General features: G+C 34.9%; 1 protein-coding gene across 2 annotated transcripts; it reads right to left on the reverse strand.

Annotated features, from left to right (window-relative positions):
• Positions 1-206: 206 nt before the first annotated feature.
• LOC118267323 (guanine nucleotide-binding protein subunit alpha homolog) lies at positions 207-23,701 on the reverse strand. 2 transcript variants are annotated; one of them, XR_007706831.1, is made up of 4 exons: positions 22,987-23,701; positions 10,544-10,812; positions 1,758-5,995; positions 207-1,653 (listed from the first exon to the last, which is right to left on the reverse strand). XR_007706831.1 is itself a non-coding variant. In XM_035581253.2 (3 exons), the coding sequence occupies exons 1-3, from the start codon at positions 23,485-23,487 to the stop codon at positions 5,638-5,640; spliced, it is 1,128 nt and encodes a 375-aa protein (XP_035437146.2). In that variant the 5' UTR covers positions 23,488-23,701; the 3' UTR covers positions 207-5,637. The 2 variants fall into 2 exon arrangements, 1 of the variants encoding a protein (XP_035437146.2); XM_035581253.2 differs by having other exon boundaries at positions 207-5,995.
• Between the last annotated feature and the right edge of the window lie 134 nt (positions 23,702-23,835).

A 23,835-nucleotide genomic window follows, 5' to 3' on the forward strand; every position in this document is an offset into this window, starting at 1 on the left:
AACGCCCGATTACTGAATGCTACTCAATTTTAAGTTGTAAGTACTTAAATATCGTGCTATCGTGTCATTTTACCATGAATTTATAGAGACAGAACTATTTTTGAAAGCGTATTAAAATTGAGTGGCGTTTTTTTTTGAACATATCTGTATATTATAAACAAATCTCGCTCGCTCGACGTATGTATGTAAAAATAAAACAACAGAAGTATACATGCATGGTGTTTTATTACACTGTACAATAAATATTGGGCTGTATACAAAATATAGAGGAATTCCAAAAGATATTGTCAACACTCTAGCATACGTTAACATGAGTGTAAAACGACTCCTAACATATGTTTTAACATTCATAACATACAACTAACTTAGCAACCACTTCCTTAGGGCTTTAGGGCTTCGGGCTTAGGGCTTCGAACTACCGAAATATTCCATAGGCCTAACGATGCTATTTTATACTTACATTGTGGATATTTCGAACAAAACGATTGGCACCCATAGCTTACTTATATACTGCTGTTGCGTGGAACATTCTTTGTTTTACAGATTTCATTTTTAATAACCTACAATAATAACTATTGCTTAAATAAATTACATAATAACGCTATATGTCTGGCTTGGTAAGCGTCCACAGGCCCGCAACGTATGTATCGGACGCATCGCACGCAACGGATTTTAGTTTGTCTTGTACTGCGTACTGCGTCGGCAATGCCTACATGCGAAGCATACCGATGACGTCATACGGAATGCGTACGATGTGGGCATTTGGACGCTTACCTTTAAATGTTTAATGTAGCGAGTGGTCCGCTTGTCCAATCTCTATATTTGTCAAAAATTTTATGTCCAATGGTGTGACACCAGCTAATTCTCAATTGGACAAACAAGACCTTACTCTACAATAACGACATCTGGTGAGCAAAAAAATAAACAGTCATTGATAACATATTAGAAATGATTTGACATAACATTTAACGTTGAATCGTAGTTTATGTAAAGACAATCTAACATGGCAAACTCTATGATGTGTTACTAACCTAAAATTGAGCTTCAAACATCAAGAGAACGAGTGATTATTGCTCAAACTATATTAAAATTGAGCAGATATTGCTGACAAATACGATAACGTCAAATGCTATGTCTAAGTAGGCAGTAAAAAAGTTTACAAATGTTTTTCAATATTTCACATAACATGTTACATTTCATAAATCAAATCATTGAAAAATTTAATTAGAACAGTTAGGTTTAAAATAGAAAATTCAATCAACAATTCATTTTTCAGATCTACATTACAGAACGTAAAGTTATAAAGGATCTAACTTAATAAACTACACAGTCCAACTCATTGAAGCTACTGTAAGGGTACAAATTATTAACAAAAATCATTCAACAGATTTCAACCCCATTACAAGACCATAAGAATGAAAATCCAATAAAGATACTTTTAGCTCAAAAATCTTTAATCAATTTTCAACTTTATCACAAAAACGTAAGATTGAAAATCCAATAAAGATAGAAAACCAGTACAAATAAATATTCCACGCAACAGTTACTACAATAGCATTGTATAAATCACACCTTGACTTAGTCGCTACCGATTTGAGACCCACATTCACCTCACTAATACATCTTTTCAAATCTCTACATCAGTTCATATTACTGAATTACACCTTAATGCGAAAACCATCCTTATATCTAAGACATAAAGTGGTTTTTAGGTTACAGGCGTGCTATGCTGTATAAAAGCCTTCATTTCATATTACTGAATTACACCTTAATGCGAAAACCATCCTTATGTCTAAGATATAAAGTGGTTTTTAGGTTACTGACGTGCTATGCTGTATAAAAGCCTTCATTTCATATTACTGAATTACACCTTAATGCGAAAACCACCTTTATATCTAAGACATAAAGTGGTTTTTAGGTTACAGACGTGCTATGCTCTATAAAAGCCTTCATTGAGAGGTTGTTATTCTTTATCGATATTGGTCACAAAAATATTAGTTCATCGTATAGATAGTAAAGGTGACTGCGCATCAAACTATACTGTTTCTAGTATGAGATTATCTACCTAATTTGGTAGGTTCATAAGGTTTAAAATAAATTGGATAGAGATTCGATATTTTTTAACACTTTTTTTAACAAATTATCTTTATCCCAAGTTATTAGGTACGTTGTAAAATGCTGTGTAAACATTTTATTTTTACCGATTTGCCGAATATTATTTGCAGTTTCATGATAATATATTTCTTAGAAATCTGGTAATTGTAGCATATGTTAAAAAAGTATTAAAATCAATAAAATGCGTCCTAGTAACCATTGTTGCTAAAATGAGACTCCATTAAAGTATAGTTTGTTTTGTAGTCACCTTTGGTCTAACCAGACACTCACAATTATTGTATACAGTACAGAAAAATACTAACGGACGTTTTCAATAACCTACGTGTCAACACATGGCTACTAAAGATAGATAACAAAATACGCAAGACAAAATATATCCAAATACAATCCCCAGTTTAATGGAAATTCGACTTTATATCAAATCAAGATAGTTGAAAATCGAATAGACTTTGACGTTTATACACAAATTCACCGTAAGTTATTGAGAATAACCGTCACAAGAATAAGAAAACAGTTTCAAAGAGAAAAAAGAACTAAAGTATTTGAAATCCTTGAAACTTAAGTTCTTAAACAGTAAAACAGAGTATAGTTTAGTACCACAATCAGAGTGTCCAATTATTTGAGAAATTGCGCGAACATTAGTCATATCCGATAACCAACATCTGCCAAGCAATTTTGAACCTTAAAGATAAGTGTTTACGTAATAATGTGCAATGAAGACTTTTATACATAGATATCAGTCATTAGGGTTGTAGTGTTCCATTTTCAAGGCCTGACTTCTTATAGATATCGGTTAATTGAGTCAACAGCGAAATGAGCTGAAATTGTATAAACGCTAAGAAAAATCTATTTATGCAGCCATATTATGACTATAGCAAACTAGGAAAGTGCCTAGGGGACCAGTACCCTTAGTATGAGTTTGCTTTACGTTTAAAGTAATCGCAACGAGAGGGCGTTCGGTGCTCTGATTGGTTGATTTATTCAAGTCACCCAATCAGAACGACAAACGCGATCTCGGTTTTAGAGAGGCGTCGCAAAACACGGGTGTCCCGTGACATCAATCTGTGTTTATGCTATTGGTATTTATTTGTTTTTCTTTTTTTTTGCGGTTGTTATCTAAAACTGCAATGTTTGACTCATACACTCCTAAAACAATAATCTTATAGCAATAATAAAATTATCGAGGAGTGCTACTATCGATAAAACTGAAGAGTTCTTCGTTTGCTCATAACTATTACCTGTACTTTTAGTATATTTCGAATTAAAATTTGAATTCAAAACATTTCCTACATATAATATATTATTGCCATATTGTATTCATATTTAGAATTAAATGAATCATCTTGTATTATAATTAACTTGAAATTACTTTGATTGCCGCACTCAGAGACATTTAATGATCACTTAAACTATTCCTTAGTAACGATTTTGTTCCGAAAACCATTGCTAAGGACTGGGTTAAGTAACCGTGAAATGGCTCGTTATAAAACGTCATATTTACGACTAATGTTAATGTATTCGAGTATGAACAATACCTTAGAAGCCAGGCCTTACTAAGCATGCTATCAGATACCAATACTGAGCACCTAACAATTGTATACACGTTATATATCATTCCCTCGCGTCATCAGATGTTAGTCAACCTTTGGCATCAATGCAAGTAACTTGATAAACTTCTAAATTGTCAAAAATGTGTCAAACAAATCGATTCTAATAAAATAGCACTGTGTTACATAGTTTACATTACTTTAATAATTAATAATCAAATGATATTTTAAATTCCAACGACTTTTTACGCGGCAGTGTTGACAGTATATTGTTAGGCTTGTTTTTTTCCAGTGGCAACACTGTTTGCACCACACAATGGCACTACTAAATGCAAATTTATCACTGATATTGGAAATAAAATCCGTAATTCATTACTAACCGATCAGACCATTATATTAAACGAAATTTTTAAAACTAAAATACTAAGAAACGATATACATAATAAAGTTAAGAGGTATTTACACATTTAGCCTCAGTAAACCAGCCATAAAAATGTACACATAATAAATAGATAACTTGTATCTAAAACTCTCACGTAAATAAACAATAGTTGTAGACGATCTCAAAATAAATATGCTAAAGCTTATGACACTTACAACTAAATGAGTATAATTATTATGATCGAAAATTATGCGTTGTACTTAAATAATAATTAAAATCAGATCATTCCCTCTCACGTACAAAAGCAAGTGCAGATAAAATTCACGTTAAAATTATCAAAAAGGTTGTACACCTTTGTGCCCGCCTTCAAAATATATCTTGTATATTGTACAAAAAATTTTTATAATTAAAAATACGTAGAAGCTATAGTGAGATTACACGTCTTTGCATTAAATTGTGCCAAGGGACGGAATACTCGATGAGAACACCCGACTCAAAAGATACCAACGTCAGCGTAATGAATTAAAAAATTTGAGCGTCATTATGTCAACCGTGTCAAACGTCAAAAAGCATTTTCTTACATTTCGTTGCTGTTTACAGCCTAATACTTTTTACACTTTTAATCACAGATTATAAACGATTTCTCTAACAATGGTTATTTATATACATTTTTACTCCCGGGAGGGATTTATATAAAGTCTTCCCAACGCAAAGGTGTTCCTTTGCTTCGTGGCACCCTATAAGAGCAATCTCATTGTAACTACATCTATATGATATAGCGGCAGCCGGCACTGCACCCACTCCCCTCGTGCTGCGACTTGGCACTGCTACATTGAGAGACTATTGCTTGCGACGTGTACAGGACTGACCATTTCTTTGGAGTAACTCTAACTATGGCTTCAAGCTGTGATACAACAGGGAATTTTGATATTATTGTATACTTACTGCATAAATGGGGGTTACATGGCATTGTTTTTAATAATGTACTCCAATCAAACCGTCAATCCACAACACTAATACAATCGCAAGCGGGTTTAAAGTGTAATCAGTACAAAAGAATCTACAATCATCAAGAAAACGTTATAGAAAACGGCAAAAGTTCAAAAATCCCCCTGGCTTACCGCACTTTATCTAATTCACTACGTTTACAATATTGCGCACTTACGTGTTGCGTGTTACGATACTGCACTACGGCGCGTCCGACCGACCCGGACGCGCGTGTTCATATCTCAAAGTGATCATAATAAGTCCATCACGTGCAAAATCTACATTTTTGGTCATAAATATACTGATATACAAATTTTATAATTACAATACGTTACACTAAGGTACATAGTTTTACCAAACCCCATACGTTCGGTAAATAAATACATGTCATATTACATTTATACAGAGCCGCTCTAACATACCGTTAGGCCTTCATCAACATCACATTGTTTGTCTTTTCAAACGTGCTTTACACTATTATGCTGTTTAGCAAAGTATAGAAACAAAACACAATAATGGAAAATAGTCGCGAAGTGGAATCACGAAATCAGAATATTGCCAGATATCACAATTTTACAATTCCGTCGTTACAGTTTGTTTGGTCCGTCACTGCAGCATGAGGGATTCGAGGTTGCGGTTGAGGATCGTGTCCTTGACGGAGTTGAAGACGACCTCGATGTTGTGCGTGTCGATGGCGGTGGTGAAGTGGTGGTAGAGCGTGGTCTTGGGCTCGCGGCGCACGTTGGCGAACATGTTGAGCAGGAACATCTGCACGTCGCGCAGGTTGTGCGGATCTCCCGCGAACTGCGGGTAGAACCAGCGGATGTCCGTCTCCTTGCTCGCCACCTTCCGCGCCAGCAGGTCCGACTTGTTCAGGAACAAGATGATGGAGATGCCTTTGAAGTTCACGTTGTTCACGATCGTGTCGAAGATATTTAGCGCCTCTTCTAGGCGGTTCGTTTTCCTGGAATTGGAGGAATTATTGCATTAGAATTGACGATTTAACTACAAGTTGCTCAGCGGCCGTCGCTCCAAATCGGCTTAAAATTAAAAGCATCAAGATACTAATATCGTTTTTAATTTTAAGCTCACTAATTGTTAATATTTATTAATTTAATTAATAGTTAATATTAATAACAATTAATTTGCTAGTGATAGAGCAAAGTGGCGAACAATTGGGGAGGCCTATGTCCAGCAGTGGACTGCTATAGGCTGATGATGATGATGATTAATTAACAATTAGTGAGCTTAAAATTAATATTTTATCCTTCCTTTAGAATTATACATAACATAAATTCAACTTCAACAACCCAGCGACATTTAAAATTAAGATTATTTAATTAAACCATTATACTAGACAAACAAACATCTCAATTAGCCTTGACAATCACACTTATAATGAAATCGTCAGAGGAAAAATTAAGGCAGATTCTTGGCATGAATTAACTGTTGAGCAGTGTATGATAAATATTAAATAGTGTCCCTTGGTATATAATGCACATAATTACATGTTTTCAATGATAATGTGGTACATTATCGCGACCTTGATCTGGACAGCCGGATGTCCAATGACATGCCACTAACCGCTTCGGGGAATCAATGGAGTGATTAGCTGTATTAGTGGGATTATTTTGATTTAACTCTAGTTTTCCTGGAGTTTGGATATAATAGACTCTGCCAATTACATCGTCACTTTAAATATAAAGTCAAACATTGAATGTTTGTTTCATAATATCTAATTGTTCTATTAGGCTGTCTGATCGATACGTATTTTCAAAACACGCGTCTGCTAAGCTCGCAGCAACTTAATCAGACCTAGTATGACTTATAGCTAAATAACTACTAAATAATCACATTCATCTAAACACACGTAAAAATACATTTCAGTACATAAAAATAATATTTGTTAACCAAAAGTAACGACCTATTTCCATTCCATTCACGATTCACAAATGCGTATACGGCGGCGTAACGCAAAAATGTAGCAAGCAACATCAAAGGAATACATCTGGGCTAACCAAAGATATATTAGGCAAATATTTTAGGGCGCAATAAAAACTTTATTCACAAAACTAGCTGCGGCTGTGGTTCGCTCGTACTGTTCAAATTGAGTTTCTAATCCCTCAGGCACCTTTTCATTTCGAAATAGAATTCTAAATTAAACTTTTTGTTTGATTACTCTTTGTGGTATTGTCTGTAGAAGTATAAAGTGAAATATGTTATCAAATGAATTTATCTGAAAAGTTAGACGTGTTACCAAAATGTTCTTTCTTCATATATTGCCCTTAACGGTGCGAATGGATCAACCAATCGGAGCGAAGAACGCGCTCTCGTTAAACATAAAGCCAACTCGTACTAAGGACACATGTTAAAGTTTCACCGATGTATTCTTAAATACATAAACACGCACATACGTAAACCAGTGTACACGTGTAGCAATACAAGAAACACATATTTGTCTTATATAAAATCATAATTATACATTTTATTGGCATCAAAATGGTTTTACGATGTGAACGTTACCAATATGCGGAACAAAAATAAAATTAATGTATTTTTAGTAGTCACATTACGCCGGTAATTTCATACCGATGTTTAATGAATTCACTAAATAAATTAGCTTTCAATGAAAGGCAAAAATATGTTTACGAACATGGTTCATCGAATAGGGACGTTTCTTCGATCAAAAACAAATTGTACACGCTTATTGTATTAGTGTATTTATATACTAAAGGTCGTGATAGAAATGTGTTTGTTTGAAAAACAAATATTCGCTCCTCATTCATTTTGTTTGAATCTCAAAGTGATTAAAGTCCGACCTAAAAACAGTGCCTAAAAATCATCACAACCTGTTTTAGATTTTTTTTTCTTATAATCTAGAACGAGACTTCAAACAAAAGTAATATACGACATCCGTATTCATTTGTAAATGAGTCTCATTCTACAAACACGTTTATTTAAGAGGCCTACTATTAACTACTAACCTCAGACAGGGGGTGATTTACTACCAACTTAAAACCTCAATCAATAAACTAAAAATTATTCCGATGTGCCGTTGATACGCCGAAGTAGGCTAAGGAAAACACGCAACAAGATTCGGGTCAACAAAATTCAAATGTCATGTTTTCAGACACATGTATTGTATTGTGGTTAAACACCGTAACTAAGTAACGCGAAAAATATGAATACCAGTCGTAACTTTCACTACGGTAGGCGAAAATTGAAACATTTTTTGCATTCTATTATAAACCCTATTGTTATCACAATAAGACCCTATTGTAGGTAACATGTTGAGCTGATTCTCGGTTGAGCTTCAATAAAAAATGATAAGACTATCCGTTGGGTATGGTGTAGAATAACCTATCACTATTGAGAGCAAGGTTTTGAGATATCCGAAGCTGCGGACAACCTAGCCTGGGTTTACCGGGGCTCCGGCTCAAAAAGCAGGAGTAGAAGCGGTGTAGTTTTTAGTCAGTAAGAGTCTGGCACTCCCTCTCGCCTCGCACACGGGAGAAGTCATTGGATGATATTTCCCCCTCAAAAAATAAAAGGTTTTGAGATACATTCTTAAATTGAGCGTAAAATTTAATCAAACCTTTACTGTTGTTGAACCTATCTTTAAAAGGACCGGATATTGAGCCACAGTTTAAAAGATCCCTCCTCAAAAATTGTCTCTTAGTCAGTGCATTGTAACTACATTAAGCAAATCGAGTAAGGTCGAGGACATCGACACCACAAATCAAATATCCGTTTATTGGTTTGTGACATCGATGACCAATGAGTCACTGGGTCGAAGGAGATACCCGTACAACGTACCATTGGTTTTTGTTCTACAGATGCATTGATAATTACCATACCGGCAAATTAAATTGGTAATCTAGGTTTGGTCACCCTGTATTTTACTGATTTCATTTTATGTATTCAAGATTTTGGCTATGACTGTTCGTTTAACATAATTAATCAATCAATGTCCCTTCCAATTTATTTTTGCGAGTTTCGTGTATCCGAATCTCCACGTGGAAAGTTTAACAAGCAAATATCACTCTCATTCATAGTAGCATTAGGAAGAATTTAGAGTAATCCTACCATTTCCACATGTTACTCATGAAATCATGCTGACTCGACTAAAAAAACTACTTTCATTCTAACATGTTTTTATTGTGATACGTATCTCATTTACATAGATAAATTCAAGAGATATTTGCTCATGCATTTTCCCACAAGAGATAAGAGTAAATCGTCATTAAAGTTTTAATGTTAATAACGTTATTGACGTAAGGTTCAAAGTATCGCGATGGTGGGCAATGACAGGTCATTATACCATGATTAATGCGGTGATTGTATTTGCCATCGTGTTTGCAGTTGACAACTTTCTTTTATAGGAGCATAGGTATATGTAATTGGTTATATAAAAACTTATTGACTGCTTCTTAAGTAAATTAATTCATTACCAATCTAAAAAACACGCAACGCATGCTTTAGAATTCTAGATTGATGCGCGATTCGTGAAAATGGCGTCATTTCCACAAAAATAATATACCACCTATCATAAGCGAAAAATAAATTCAAAGATCGACGAAAAGGGATATTGTTCGACGTCAATCTGAACAATATCCCTTTCAGGAAAATTCGGTACAATAACAATATGAATGACGGCATTATTTAACATAACTAACAAAAACAATTTCGCAGTTAATCAAAACATATGTACCTAATACCGCCATAGATGTGGTCATAAAATGTGATTTTCTCGTCACAACGATCACCCGTTGATTGTACCATGATTCATCATTAACCCGCAGCAAGTGACGTAACACCATATTTATTTACTTGTACAATGTACATGTAGATAGACAACGTTTTGCCGCTAATGCAACTAAATTACGACACAGAGTATTACCGGCACTTATATCGTAGATAGATCACTCCCGTTTTGGTTTTGTTTACCCATAATCCAGGTATTATGAATCAAGTTTCACGTGGAGATTTAAAAAGAGAATTTCACTTCAGGGAAACTTCATTCATCCCGCGAACGGTCTGCTTCAATGACGTAGGTATGTAACTAATAGCTTGCGCTCGTATAGAAAATAGCACAGTTCTTTTTTTTTTTTTTTGTTTTGTACAACCCCCTCACTTCGGTTACACGATAATTTTTTAGAATATGTGTTTATGTAACGCGCGGTATGACTGCTTTATGATCCGACAACGTGGGCGGAGCGTGTGCTATTTGTAACTATATTAAATTCTTCATAACGACACTCCACTAAGTAATTAGCTTTCGCGTTTTACCAGTTGATTACTTCATTAATTAATATTCTTTCTTGAACGCGAATAAATTAATGTTTTGATTAATCTTGCTAAGAAGGTACGTGTACTGCAGTAATTATTCAAAATGGAGTGATTTATTCGCTTTCATTAAATAACTATCATTGAAACGACTCGATGGTTAAGAATAACTGTGTTCGAATGAAAGGTCGGCGTTATAAATAATGGGAATGAAACAATAAATTACCTGTCTTCCGACAAGACCTGGTCGAACTCTGAAGAGGAGACGAGGAAGAGTATGGACGTGACGGAATCGAAGCACTGCGTCCACTTCTGCCGCTGTGTCCGCTGCCCCCCCACGTCGACAAATACAAATGGCACGTTGTTGATGTTGATGGTACATTCCGTGATGCCCTTCGTGGCCTTCCGACAGTGCAGGATGTCTTGGTGGGAGGGGATGTAGTCAGGTCTCGCAATGCGCTCCAGTTCATCGAAGAAGTAGCTCACCGAATCACTCTGGAATCGACAAAAACATTGCTTTATACATTTGACCAGTTCTTAAATAGAAGATTTTCCTCAAGTCTAGTTTCTTGGTATTTTCCTGTTGGTTTTTTTTTTACAAAGAATCATGTATGACGTTGGTATTTGAATGTAAACTGTAGGAAGCATATACTTATAGTGCTTAATCGTCTAGCACTATAATTAATGGGCGTAAAAACAAAACATTAATCGTAGTTATGATTCAATAGACAGTCTCTACTTAGTGTGAGCATGGACACTGCTCATCCGACATCAATTCAGTCGCCTCATATCGCCTCATACAATATCCAAAGCAAGTGACCTATTTTCGCTAGGAACAGCACACAGGAAGCCTGGCATAGTACAAAATAAATAAATCTGTTTGCCAATAGAGCTATACGTTTAAAATGTAAAGTAAATAAGTAAGTACACATACACATAATAACGGTATTTAGTTAACAGGTGGGTCATAGTCGGTACGTCACGGCACAATCCGCGTTAAATATAAACTTACACAATGAACAAGTGACACGATTACTGCGGAATTTACCGAAACTATTTAATTACAATGTAGCTAATAGGGCTAGGTCCTAAATGGAACAAATCATTACTTATATTCATGGTTTTATGATGAACATTTCGTATAACAAAGAAGTTTAGAGTAAAGAGCCTTACAGTCTCTTGTTTATTCCATTCATTACTCATTTTCAAGATTTGAACTAACAGATAAAACTTTCAATGACTCCACAAACTGTATCAAAACAGCACTGCCAGTCATGATTAAATATTTAGGTTTTTCTAAAGTTTGAATTCAACAAAAACTACCAGCTCGATAGACTCAACAATTTATAAAGTTCAAAGAGTATAAAAATAGGTAACGGCTTAGTTTTTGCCACAGCACCAAAAGTAAAGCGTCACTCGTCAAAAACTAGATTATACCTAGGTACAATAAAATTTCAATTCACGCACGCCACAAAAGAATTGCGATTTTCCGTTTTTAGTTTAATTGTTTTGCCCATTATCGATTGAATTCACCTTCACGGTAATAACGGGTGAGAGAAAGGAGACCGTACGAGCATCTAGCATTATGCAATATAAATTAAGTACAATATTCTATTCAAAGTTTGTGTTTCCCGGAACTAAGTATTTATGTCGTACAAAGAATGCATATGACGTAAGGCAGCTATATAAAAAGCAGAGCCTATAATTGCACAGAATTATGTATGTGTGTCTGTGATTAGGTGCTGGGTGGCGGTCGCAAAAACGATTCAATCATTTCGTTCTCATGTTTGTATGTCGTATGCCGGATGCATTAGTGTCATACGAAATAGAGACCTACTTCAAGCGTCGCAGTGACCACATACTACTATGTACATTAATAAAATTTCTGTAAAGCTAAGCGCATAGCCATGCCGCATCTGGCCGCATTGCGGCGCAAGAATGCGTACCGTACACATCAGTTCAATACAATTTATGTGTGCACTACGCAAAAAAAAATGTTGGTAGACGATGCGGAAAAGCGGTGAACTTTGAATGATATCAGTTTACCAGTTAAGTTATTACATATACAAGACAAGAAGCCTTATATTTTCTATAGCATAGGGAATTCGTGGCCAAAGAAGCCCAAGCAGGATATTCGCAACACTAGGGAACTTACAAAAGCGTGTTCACATCATTTTCGTGCCAAATTTTGCTTAAACGATAGATAAAATAATATTTCTGTGGTCCCCTTTAATATTGAATTAGTAGTCAATTTCCTACCAAGAACAACTATTTTTTCTTTGTTATTTATAATATATTCTGAGTTTAATCCGAACGAACGAAGGCAGACAGCGTAAAATTAGTACCAAAATAGGGTACCGCTATCCCTTTCGAAAATGGATCCTAAAAAAGGTTTCCAGACGAAAAAAGTGCTTTATAAATCTCAAAGTAATGTAATATTCATGTAAGTCCACACGATGTTTGAATACCGGATATTTTTAAGTGCGCAAACTCGAATTTCAAGCGAAAATTTCTATCTAGGTACGCCCTGCTACCTGGCTTCTTCAGATAGAAGGAAATTGCTTGTTTTACATTACGAGATATTTATGAGTGTAAATAGCCGGACTTTTGAAAATGCTTTTTCACAATTCACAGATATAGGAATGTAAATGAATCCGATATTTATTTCAATTTTCTTGTTTTGTTTAGATGCTCAATATTTTGATATTTTGACTTAAACATATTTTACTTTGGAAGTTACCAGAAAAACTCTTATTATTAGAAACCACGTAAATCTTTAATTGTACATATTAATAACAATTGGCTTTTCACAAAACACTATAAAGTAATTACAATTTCATTTAAAACTGTTATAATAATGGACCTTAATTCATTATACTAATAAGACTAAAAAAATACGAAAGATTAAAACATTACTAGCCCAGCATCTGTCTACAAGCGGGATTAATAACCTAGCAATACAAACTCGTTCTAGTTCTAAAACTGTTTAATTTCACCTGCGCATACGCATGCTCCATCCATACATCAGTGGAGAAACACTACAAATCTATGGTGTAAAATTGTAAACTGTTACTGCAAAACTGTTGGTAACTATATTTTCAGTTAACCGTGTCGGGGCAAGCCGCCATCGCCATGGGCCATGAATGAAACTGTGTTTATGGTCAACGACATATAACAAAGAGAGTACAATATTCCACTTGAGATACGAACGGAAAGGTATAATCTATTAACTATTGTGAAGGTGGGACCGTCTGATCTTTCATTCATTCAAAGAAACTTGATATTTAACAGGAGTATTAGAGCTGTTTTAAAAAAAAATGCATCGCTTTTGGGAATAGTCCAAAGGTGTAAAATCCATAGAAATACTGGTAGCTATAGGTTAAAAAATACCCATTCTCTCCTTCACTGCAGTCTTCCGGAGCAGTGTTGTTTATTATACAAATAACTTGTTGGTAAATTAATGGATTTTCGGTTTTTCGTTTCGTAGATTTTCGGTCTCAGTAGTAGCACGGGGATTGGAATTGTGCCCAGTATATGGCAATAGGCTCACCTATTACATGGGACTTATAACATAAATGGTGAAATGTGGGTGTACATTGTACAGTGGCATTACGTACCATAACGTCACTTCGGGGATAAAAGGCGTGACGGTGCGAATAAATTAATGGATTAGAGGAAAATTTTGTGATTAATAAGAATTCACTGCAGCTGCACGTTCTAGAACATTTTTTTTTAATCAAATCATGAATCAGACGGCGGTTGTTACCCACTGTATTTTAAGAATGACGTGTTTACTTGTTGGTGCTGCCAAAACAAAGGATCTAAGGAGTCTTTACTAAACTACAAACTACTATCTATTTCTCTGAATGCTATCTTAAGCTGAGCAGTTATCTGTAAGTGATATTAGTTGTCGGTTATGACGTCACTTTTCATTCTCACACTTGTCTTATGAATTGCCATCAAGAGGTCGACCACTTATTGTACACGTCATGGGGTGTGCATTTCCGATCGGAAACTTTGTCTTTTATTTTTTTGTTTTACAAGAATTATAGACGTTCTACATAGTGTAGATTGATGAATGACACCGTGGAATTTGTCTACAAAACTAAAGTTATAATTTTATAAATCATGTTTATCCTTATTGACATGGAATTAGCGTTATACCCATGCAGCCATACATAAAAAAATAGGCTGTTCTAAATACAAGATTCATAAAAAAAACAAATTCAATAAAATAAAACGTAATACCAATCTCTGTAATTACCAAAGCCCATTTATAAAACAAGAAACACGAAGCAAAATAACAAAAAAGAATATCATTAACAAAATGGGAGCAGTTTACTTAGTATTTATTAGTCCGAGGCTATTGTGGTGTAAACCGAAACCGATAATTAAACCCTTCATACAAAGGTTTTACTATTTCACACCATCGAGAACTAACATGAAGGAAATACGTACGCCGAACATTCGAGTAGTATTTGATCAAGATAAGAACTATCACGAAATGAAATCAATTTAACGCAACGAATTATGAAAACACTGGCGTTAGCAAATAGTTTTACTACGCTTTGCACACTGATTCATGCGTGTAGAAAAAAAAAAACAAATAAAAAAACGATGACGTCCGATCTATGCTCAGTGTGTCAGAGCAGCCAGCATCAATTGCCTTTTTTATAATCACAGATGTGCTGTGAATCACATTTTAAGACCCTGTTCAAATTAGGCAGATAAGCTAATAAGTATTTTATTTACCTACTTGAGTTGTTTTGGCAACAAAAAACTATTTGATGGTCAAGTTTAAAATTAAAATTCACAGGAAAACTAAAGAATGGACGTCAGCTTCATAGAAGCCATATCAAACAAGAATCAGGTGCCGGAACGTTGAACAAGGAGTGGGGTCTGGCTAGTAGTTGAACCGCGAAAGTAAAAATCGAACGCTTACTAGGTTCGATAGACAGGCATACCAACTTCACAACATGCATTTTATACATTTTAGGAAGCTCCTGAGGCAGGTAGAACACCTGTGCCGAGGGAGAATAACGTTTTTTATTCAATTGCTTTTATAAAGACTTCAATAACATTATACAATTATTATGTTGACTGTAGAACTCTAACACTATGCCTACCCATGATTTTGTTTTGTAGAGATAGTTCTGATACAATAGCTCATACCGAGCTCTTTGAAAACACTTTTGTTATAACTAATTTAATATTCTCATGATATCCACTGTAAAAAAAACAATAATAAACCTGGTGTTTCCAATACAAACTTGAATGCTGTGAGAAAAATCGTTATAACATCAGCTGCTGCTATTTCGCGCAAATCATAGGATTCGTTGCACTTTAACTAACCGATAAATTCAATATTGGATCAGCACAGCCAACAGAAATCGATGCTTACTTCCTATAGTCATCTAATCTCGAGTATTATATGTATGTTTACGTGGAAGACGCCAGTCAAAGATGATTTAGAAACAGCAGTACGCCGCGCGCTTGCCAAAAGCGGCCATATGTGGTCACTTTAAAATCGCATCGATCACGCAGCTAAATACTTGAGCAGACACATTAACAAGTCAGTTTCAATCATCGTTAAACGTCCGACGAACTGTAACGCCATTTATTAAGACTAGGAAATTAAATCTTCGCAATTAAAAGTGTCTGGGATGGATGTGACGAAAGACCAAGGTATGGTTTAGTGTCCCAATTTCGTAAGGACCATCTTGGAACCTCGCGAAGATGCCTTGAGATAAAAAGGCATTAAATTGTGAAGCGACTTAATGCTTCTTGTCCTGACCTCATTACGGAAAATGGAAATGTAATCCTTAGGGATTAGCGTAGCGATACGGACGCTAAGTAATTAATCTGGAACTACTGTGTAACGTACACATTAGGGAATTTGATTGTAGCTGTCTGATCACTGGACAATTAATTACGGATTAACCTAATCACTTTGGACACTCTAAACTTGTTCTACACCCAACTATGTTGAATGTAACAGGTGGTTGCTACCAAGTTTAAGCAAGAAAATCTATTTAGATTAGTCAAAGTTTTCGCAATACACGACACGAACAGTTTATGGTAGGTGTAGTGGAATGTAGGTCGGCAAGCGATGCGTCGGTTACGCTGTGAATGCGAAAATGACGCCAATGACAGGGAAAGCACAACCAGGATGTAATGCTTGGGATTACTTAATTATTGTTAAAGTATTTTAATGTATTTATGGATGCACGCCGTATTATGAATAAAGAGGTGAGACGAAGGCAAGTGGCAATGCTAATTGGTTTAACTGTATTGTAATGTTGAACTACTTGTCAAAACTAAGCTTTCAGCGATGCTAACTGGCACTCATGCGGAATGTTTGGATTTACCTATTTGAACAAATTAGATTTTTATAAAAAGAAGGCCAAGCACCTTTTAACATGTTTTAAAAGCGCTCGTATTTATGGTTTGTTTGGAATAGTTAAACAGTTTAACTTTGAATTGTATGAGTAAATATGCACTCAAAAATTGGCGAACATTAAAAATAGCAAAACGTGTAGGACCTCATTGGTTACTGTACTACATTCTTTATTACATAAACAGTGCCGGTACAACTGCACTTTGAACACCTTAACAAGGCCACAGACAACACGACTGGTGTAGCCATTTACTTGAAGAAAAAAAAACAATTCTATCGAAAAAATGAGACGTATTCAAATAGATGATGATTAATATCTTTAAAATAAATGTTGCAGTACTTATTACAAACATTTGAATTTACATAAAGGTTTTTGTCTTGTATCCATAAAAAAACATTAAACCAAACTTATTACCTCCTCTTTTGATTAAAGTTGATAAAAATAATAACATAGGTATCTTTTTATAATAACTATCGTGAGACATACTAAATTATCTACCCACGCTGCTCATGATGAAGAGTCCCTCTGTGACTCGAAACTAGTAGAGCTTTTCTCCGTTAAATTACGTTAGTAAACCGTAATTTTTAGTTAACATAGATACCTAGTTCTTAGGACAGAAAGTACCTATTTACTCGCAAATATTATATAGAAAAACTGTCAATAAAATCCATACTCAAAAAAGGGAAAGTAATACAATAACTGCGTCGATGGATTCCAAGAATTCGCGTGATAATGAGCGGTTCGGTATTGGGTCAGGCCCCTCGTGAACTAAGGACGAATTCAATTCAAATTTTCTATCACACTCTATTATCTAGCGCCACAACTATACGTTTGAACTTTTTCTAGATCAACGAACGGGGGAGCGGCCTTTATTAACACTAAAAATGGAAAAATGTTCAGCGTATTTCATATTATCGAGCTAGTGACCTGAATTGAGGTGTTTCAATATTAGTTTATACTTCTGGAATAGTTACCTCTAAAACTGAACAACTTTTGCATTTGTTAATCAGAAAACCTTTTTACAACCTAAAGCTGACGTAATTTAATTATTTAAATAAACAACTAATTATCAAAACAAGACAAAAAACTTTAAGTGATCAAAAAAAGCTCTATTTGCATTAACTAATACTGACCAAAGTTTTTTATTAAATTCGACTAACTATTTAAACACAAATCATCGTGAAATCAATATCGATTGTCGATTATAAAACTTTCGATTAATTTCATGGTAAAGCTCGAGACATCTATCTAAGTAACAGTGAAGCCATCCATTCTGGAATATAATAAAAACAAATTAAATGACTATCAATACATTATAGATTAGTTTGAACGCATACGGAGAACACGTAAAGCGTTGCCACAGAACGCATGATGCAACCTAGCTGTGACTAATCAAATGAGATAAGGAATGCAATTACAATTATTTTATTTATGTCCGACCCAAGACTTTAAAAGGAATAAATTCGTTTCTCAAGATGGTCACCTACAATGATATATCGAGCGATATTATTTTTATGGCATAATCGATATTTTACATGTTCGTATAACTACGTACATTTAATTGTTATGTTAAACGTTTTACGATTTGATCTTTGGCCCTGTATAAGACCTTAGGAGCGACGATAATGATAGATAATTGTGTGATTTCAAACACCCTAGTCGCACAAAGTTGATATATTCAGTATCCCACAAAATGAGCATTCAGTTTTGGTCTACATTTGATACGTTACATTACGTTTACGTGTTAATTATCAACGTCATTAAACACTATAAACCAATAAATCAGTAATATCATCTAATCACAGACCACTGCTCACGCTACACTATCCGTCCCGGATATAGGAAATGTAAAATTACTAAGTTAGATTACCAATCTAAATAGCTACGTGAGTGAGCAAGGCAGGTGCGAAAGTGCTGTCTGAGTTCATTAACCCGCGAACTAGGGACAATATGAACTATAACTTGTGATATTTACTTGTTTAGGACTTTGTATAGCTATTGTTTTATGCAGTTTCGAGGTCCAATAGGGTCAATTAAGAGGTCATTGCAGCCAATAAAGATTTTTTCACTACTAATGCACCCATCATATACGCAACTCGGATTGGTGACGATATTTCACTATTACAAAAAGTAAACAGGTAATAAAGAAAGTTTTAAATCGTTAAGAAGCTCAAAGAACGTAGACAAATAATATAAGACTCGATATTAAAGTTTTAAAGTAAAGGAAGGGAGAAGTTTTAGAAAATGCCGTCCTCATTTCTTGAAGGTATAAGTCTTTCAATAAGCCGTTGAATATCCTCGACTTTGAGGGTCGGAAATGCGGCGACCATGTTCACCGATATTACATACTTCCGGATAAAGGGTCGCTTATTCTCCGATGACATATTTTATACATTTTAAGGCTTCGTATTGCCTGTAATTTTATTTGTTGACAACAATGTCCGACTTTGGCTTCCTTGCAAGAAAGTTGTTAAGGGGATTTCCTTCAATTCTGGTATAATAAGCATTACAGATTTAACTTAGAATTAGTTATAGTCGTTTACTCTATTAGTTGTTTCGATACACAAACGTCCTCAGTGCTGAAATAAGACGTAGGTGATTCACGATAGGAAAAACTTGTAAAATGTCTTATACATATGGGTATAACAGCTTTAAAAATAAACCTGCCAAGCGGGCACCTGCACCCTAATTAACCGCGATCTTATATGACCCTCTAAGCACGCACAACTTTCATGTTATCAGACCAAAACCTGCTTTAAACGTACCTAAGGGCACAAATCGATTCTGGAGCGTTGCCGAAAGACAAAAAACTGGTTTCACAGCCAAATTACATTAATTGAGTGACAGATTAACTCCATAATTCACGAGAACCGACCCTTGTGTACGGCGACGAACGAACGGAATGAAATTTCAACACGCAAATCAACAAGTCTAGAACTTTACAATAATTCGTATTATTTGTGAATAAAAAATATACCTATTACTCTTCTAGTAGTTGTTAGTTGCTACAGTTGTAAGTTTTTGTATAATAATGGAGCTCTAGCCTTAACTAGGGGCGCGTGCCTCAAAGAGCCATCAGACCACCACCGATGAGGCCCAGTAGGGCTGATGCCTGATCCAGAGCTACGGACTGCTAGGTAGTCGGGTTTACCGCGGGTACGGACTATCTAGCGGGTTTACCGGGTTGAAAAACAGGAGTAGGAACGGACTGGTTCTTGGTCAGTACGAGTTTGACACTCCCTCTCGTCTTTCTCTCAAGGCGACAGAAATCATTGGATGATTTTTCCCCCTTCAAAAAAAGAAGCCTAAACTAGATAACAATGTAGATAACAATCCCTATTAGTCCTAATGTGAGTATAATCTTAAATCATCATAAAACATTAGACCTGGTTGGTCTGGTTGGTTGGACACAGGTGTTTTTTGAAACAAAATTACTATGGAGGCAAACAAAAATAACAATAAATGCTTCAGACAAACATAAATGATATCAAATGAGGTTACAATAAAAAGGTGTTAAACAAAGTGTCAGCTGAACCAAGAATTTACCTACAGTCAATGTAAATGTGTCAGTACAAACAGGTTTTAGACAATAAAATTCATTTTACTTATTTTATTTTGAAACTTGAGTAGAACCTCTTTCTATTAACTTGGCTTACTAAATAGTTTAAAATAACATTCTATTGTTTCCTTCCACTTTCTTTCTAATATCATCAAAATCATCATCAGCTGGATGGAATATGAAACTAAGGCCTCTCTCCTAAGAAAGAGTTTTTCATAATCCTTATGCCCGACAGGCAGCATAGGACCAAAGTTAGGTCACTAAAAGTTAAAAGGATACCAGTTTTTGAACATTCCTTGATGGCCAGTCATAAGACACACCCAGGTCCCAAATACGTACATACATAACCTCACGCCAGTATACCACAAGGGTAGGCAGAGACTATGCAACACCAATTGCTATGAATCTTACATACTTCTTTTTGCTTCAACAACAGCCATAAATCTTTTGATGCATGCTCCCATTCAAATATGTTCAACTTAAAATACATGTACCTAATTTACAGAAAGCATTTTTTTACCATGATGGTAGCAAATTAGCGCACGGCCCGCCTGATTGTAAGTGGCATTCATTCATAAGTGACTATTAACACAGGATAATGGATAATGCACCAGTCTTATTTTAAGTGCTTGAGACATAGTCCAGTTGTATTAGAAGAAACAAAGAATAATGTGGCTATGATTGTCTTTTAGCCACACTATTATAATGCAAAGTAAGCAAAACATTTGAATGTGGTGTTGGTGAATCATTATACAGATTAATGAAAGTGTCCAATGATGCAATATGTAATGTTTATGGGAAAACAAAGAACTTGGACGTATGAAGCTTATTGTTAGTATATTAAAGGTGATTGTTTATTGTTTCTAAGTTTTTGCACCATGTTAGCTATTACTGACGTTCTGCCAGATGGTGCTGACCTCAGAACTATTATTGGGCTCGAAGAAAGAATAGTTTTTATACCTATTTCATAATCTTTGATTGAAATGTGAAAGCTATCTAATTCAGTAAAATCATGAATGTCCATTATAGACAGTAATATTAATTTTGATATTAAAAGATGCATTAACCTCTGGTCTGTGTACGAGACACAAAATAAAAAACACATTGTGTTTCACACAGATCTGCACTCCAGCATACAACAGGTTAACTCGCACACTCAGAGTCGTTTAATGGTTACTTAACCCAGTCCTTAGCAATTGTTTTCCATACAAAATCATTACTAAGGAATAGTTTAAGTAAGCATTAAATGACTCTAAGTGTGGCAGTAAGAGTATTGAGACTCCAATAATGTGTTGAGTATGAGATAATGTGAACACATAATATTTGATACCTGTATTATGTTAAATGTGTCTATTACAAGTTAATATCATTATCAGATAAGGGGCTATTAATGCAATTCTTGTAACATTCATTACATCATCAAAACCACTTTACATTTTCATCATAAGCCTTCAATTCATTCTATAAGAAACTTTACTTATAAAATGAAAATGGAATAAAAAATATTACTTTGTATTTGGTAAAATCAACCTTATTCAGAAGTAAATAAAGCATGTTTCAGTCTAATTTACTTGAATAACATGCAAAGCATTCTTATCTTTTAAAGTGAACCTTAATTTAAATAGAAATAAAGCATGTTTTCAATTATAAAAAGGTACTTTAACATTATCATATTATGTAGTTTCTTGTATGTAACCTATGCAAGTGTAAGAACCATGCATAAACATCATACAAATTGCATACATTATGACAGTGAAGTAATTTATATTCTTCACATGTGTTGTTATTGGTGCCAAACTTTATTCATTGCACAGTCAGTTCAGTACAAAATTTCACTTTTAGGATTATGTAGACTTAGTAACATGAGGTAACTTGTTTTTTTTTCCTCTTTAATACTAACTATCTATATATTTGTATGTCATAGTTTTCAAGTAAATAAGTAGGTTATTAAGACCTACAGGAAATACTTAAAATGCCAATTAGACTACATAAGTTAATAGAAAATCTAATTAACTGTTTTGTTTTGCTCTATTACTACTTGTTTCCTAGTTTTAAAAATATAAAAAACTATGTAAATGTATCAAAATGTATATTGAACACTAAGAAATCAGATAAAAAATTAACTGGCACAAAATGCTAAGCTTTGAGGCATGAAAAGATTTACCTATGACAAAAACAAGGAAATAACAAAACTGACTTATTTCTTGTAGGAACTTGTGTCAAACTTCTCTCTAATAAGATCTATTTAGAAAATGTTATAAATAATATAAGTGCTTGGAAAATAAACAACAAAGTTCCACCTTTAACAAAAACGAATGATTCACAACTTACAACAAAACTAAAATAAATTTAGCACAAGTTAACAAAGAATTCCTTATTAATTGGGACCTCAGTCTACCTTTAACATTATCACCATTCATTTTACACTGGTCAATATCAGAGGAAAAACAATTGACTATCAATAAAAACAAACAATAACTTGTTTGTTTTATCAACAGTAGCATTGTGGCACAATAAATTAATTATTTCTATAACATTATTTGATCATATATCTTTGTGATCAAGTTTACCACATAATGCAACCCTGTGAATTAACCATTAGGCATAAACAAACATTGAGGTGAGACCACATAAGGGATTCCCATTGGTAACAAAGAGAAGTGTAGTGTAGTACCATTGTTTACTTGGCAAACATTGAACATTGTAACTTACCAATTGAAATTCTCTCCGCCTGTCATAGGCCCTCTTTATGGCTCTGTCTAACCACAGCGAGTGTATGTGCGGCGCGTAATGCACGAACAGCCGACTGTCCAGTGATGACGTGCTGTTGAAGTGCAGCGCCTGCTGCCCGATGTCCAAGTTCCTCGGGTTCTCCCACGGTATGGCGAGCTTATCCCGCGCGTCCACCAACACCTGTATCCCCTTCACTATGTTCTGGTATATCACATGCTGGTACTCGCGCACCAGTTCCGGCTCGAACTTCACTTTGTGTATTATCCTCATCTGTTTCAGGAATGTTGACTTTCCGCTTTCACCCGCACCGAGCAATAATAGTTTTACCTGTCGTCGCAGTGTCTGCTTCTCCTTCTCTAATATTTTATCTATTTCTTTGCTCCTGTATCGCTGCTCTATTTCCTCCGGCGACAGTTTTAGACGCAACCAACACGTAAGAGCCTCCGTACAACAGGTACATGACCACAAATCGTTGGCCATTTTGCATGATTATCAACGCCCATATAATAGAAAGAAACTGAGCAAAGTATTTAACACTACATATATCTGTTCATTCAACACACATTTTCGCAATACCACAACGTACACACTATTTAACGACAATACATAATAAATTAAAGCATAAATCCGGAATCAGAAATACACACGCATTCTACCCCTCCCAAAACTCATTGAGAAATGAAAAACCACAGATAGTAAAACATAAACTGGCTGTCATTAATGCTGCAACTATGTCTGTGTTCCACGAAATTAAATCCCCTATAGTTATTATGTTTACCATGGCAATGTTTTAGTATGGCAACACTGCAATCGACTAACATCTATGTG

This window comes from Spodoptera frugiperda, chromosome 23 (genome assembly GCF_023101765.2).
Source record: "Spodoptera frugiperda isolate SF20-4 chromosome 23, AGI-APGP_CSIRO_Sfru_2.0, whole genome shotgun sequence".
Lineage (NCBI taxonomy): Eukaryota > Metazoa > Arthropoda > Insecta > Lepidoptera > Noctuidae > Spodoptera > Spodoptera frugiperda.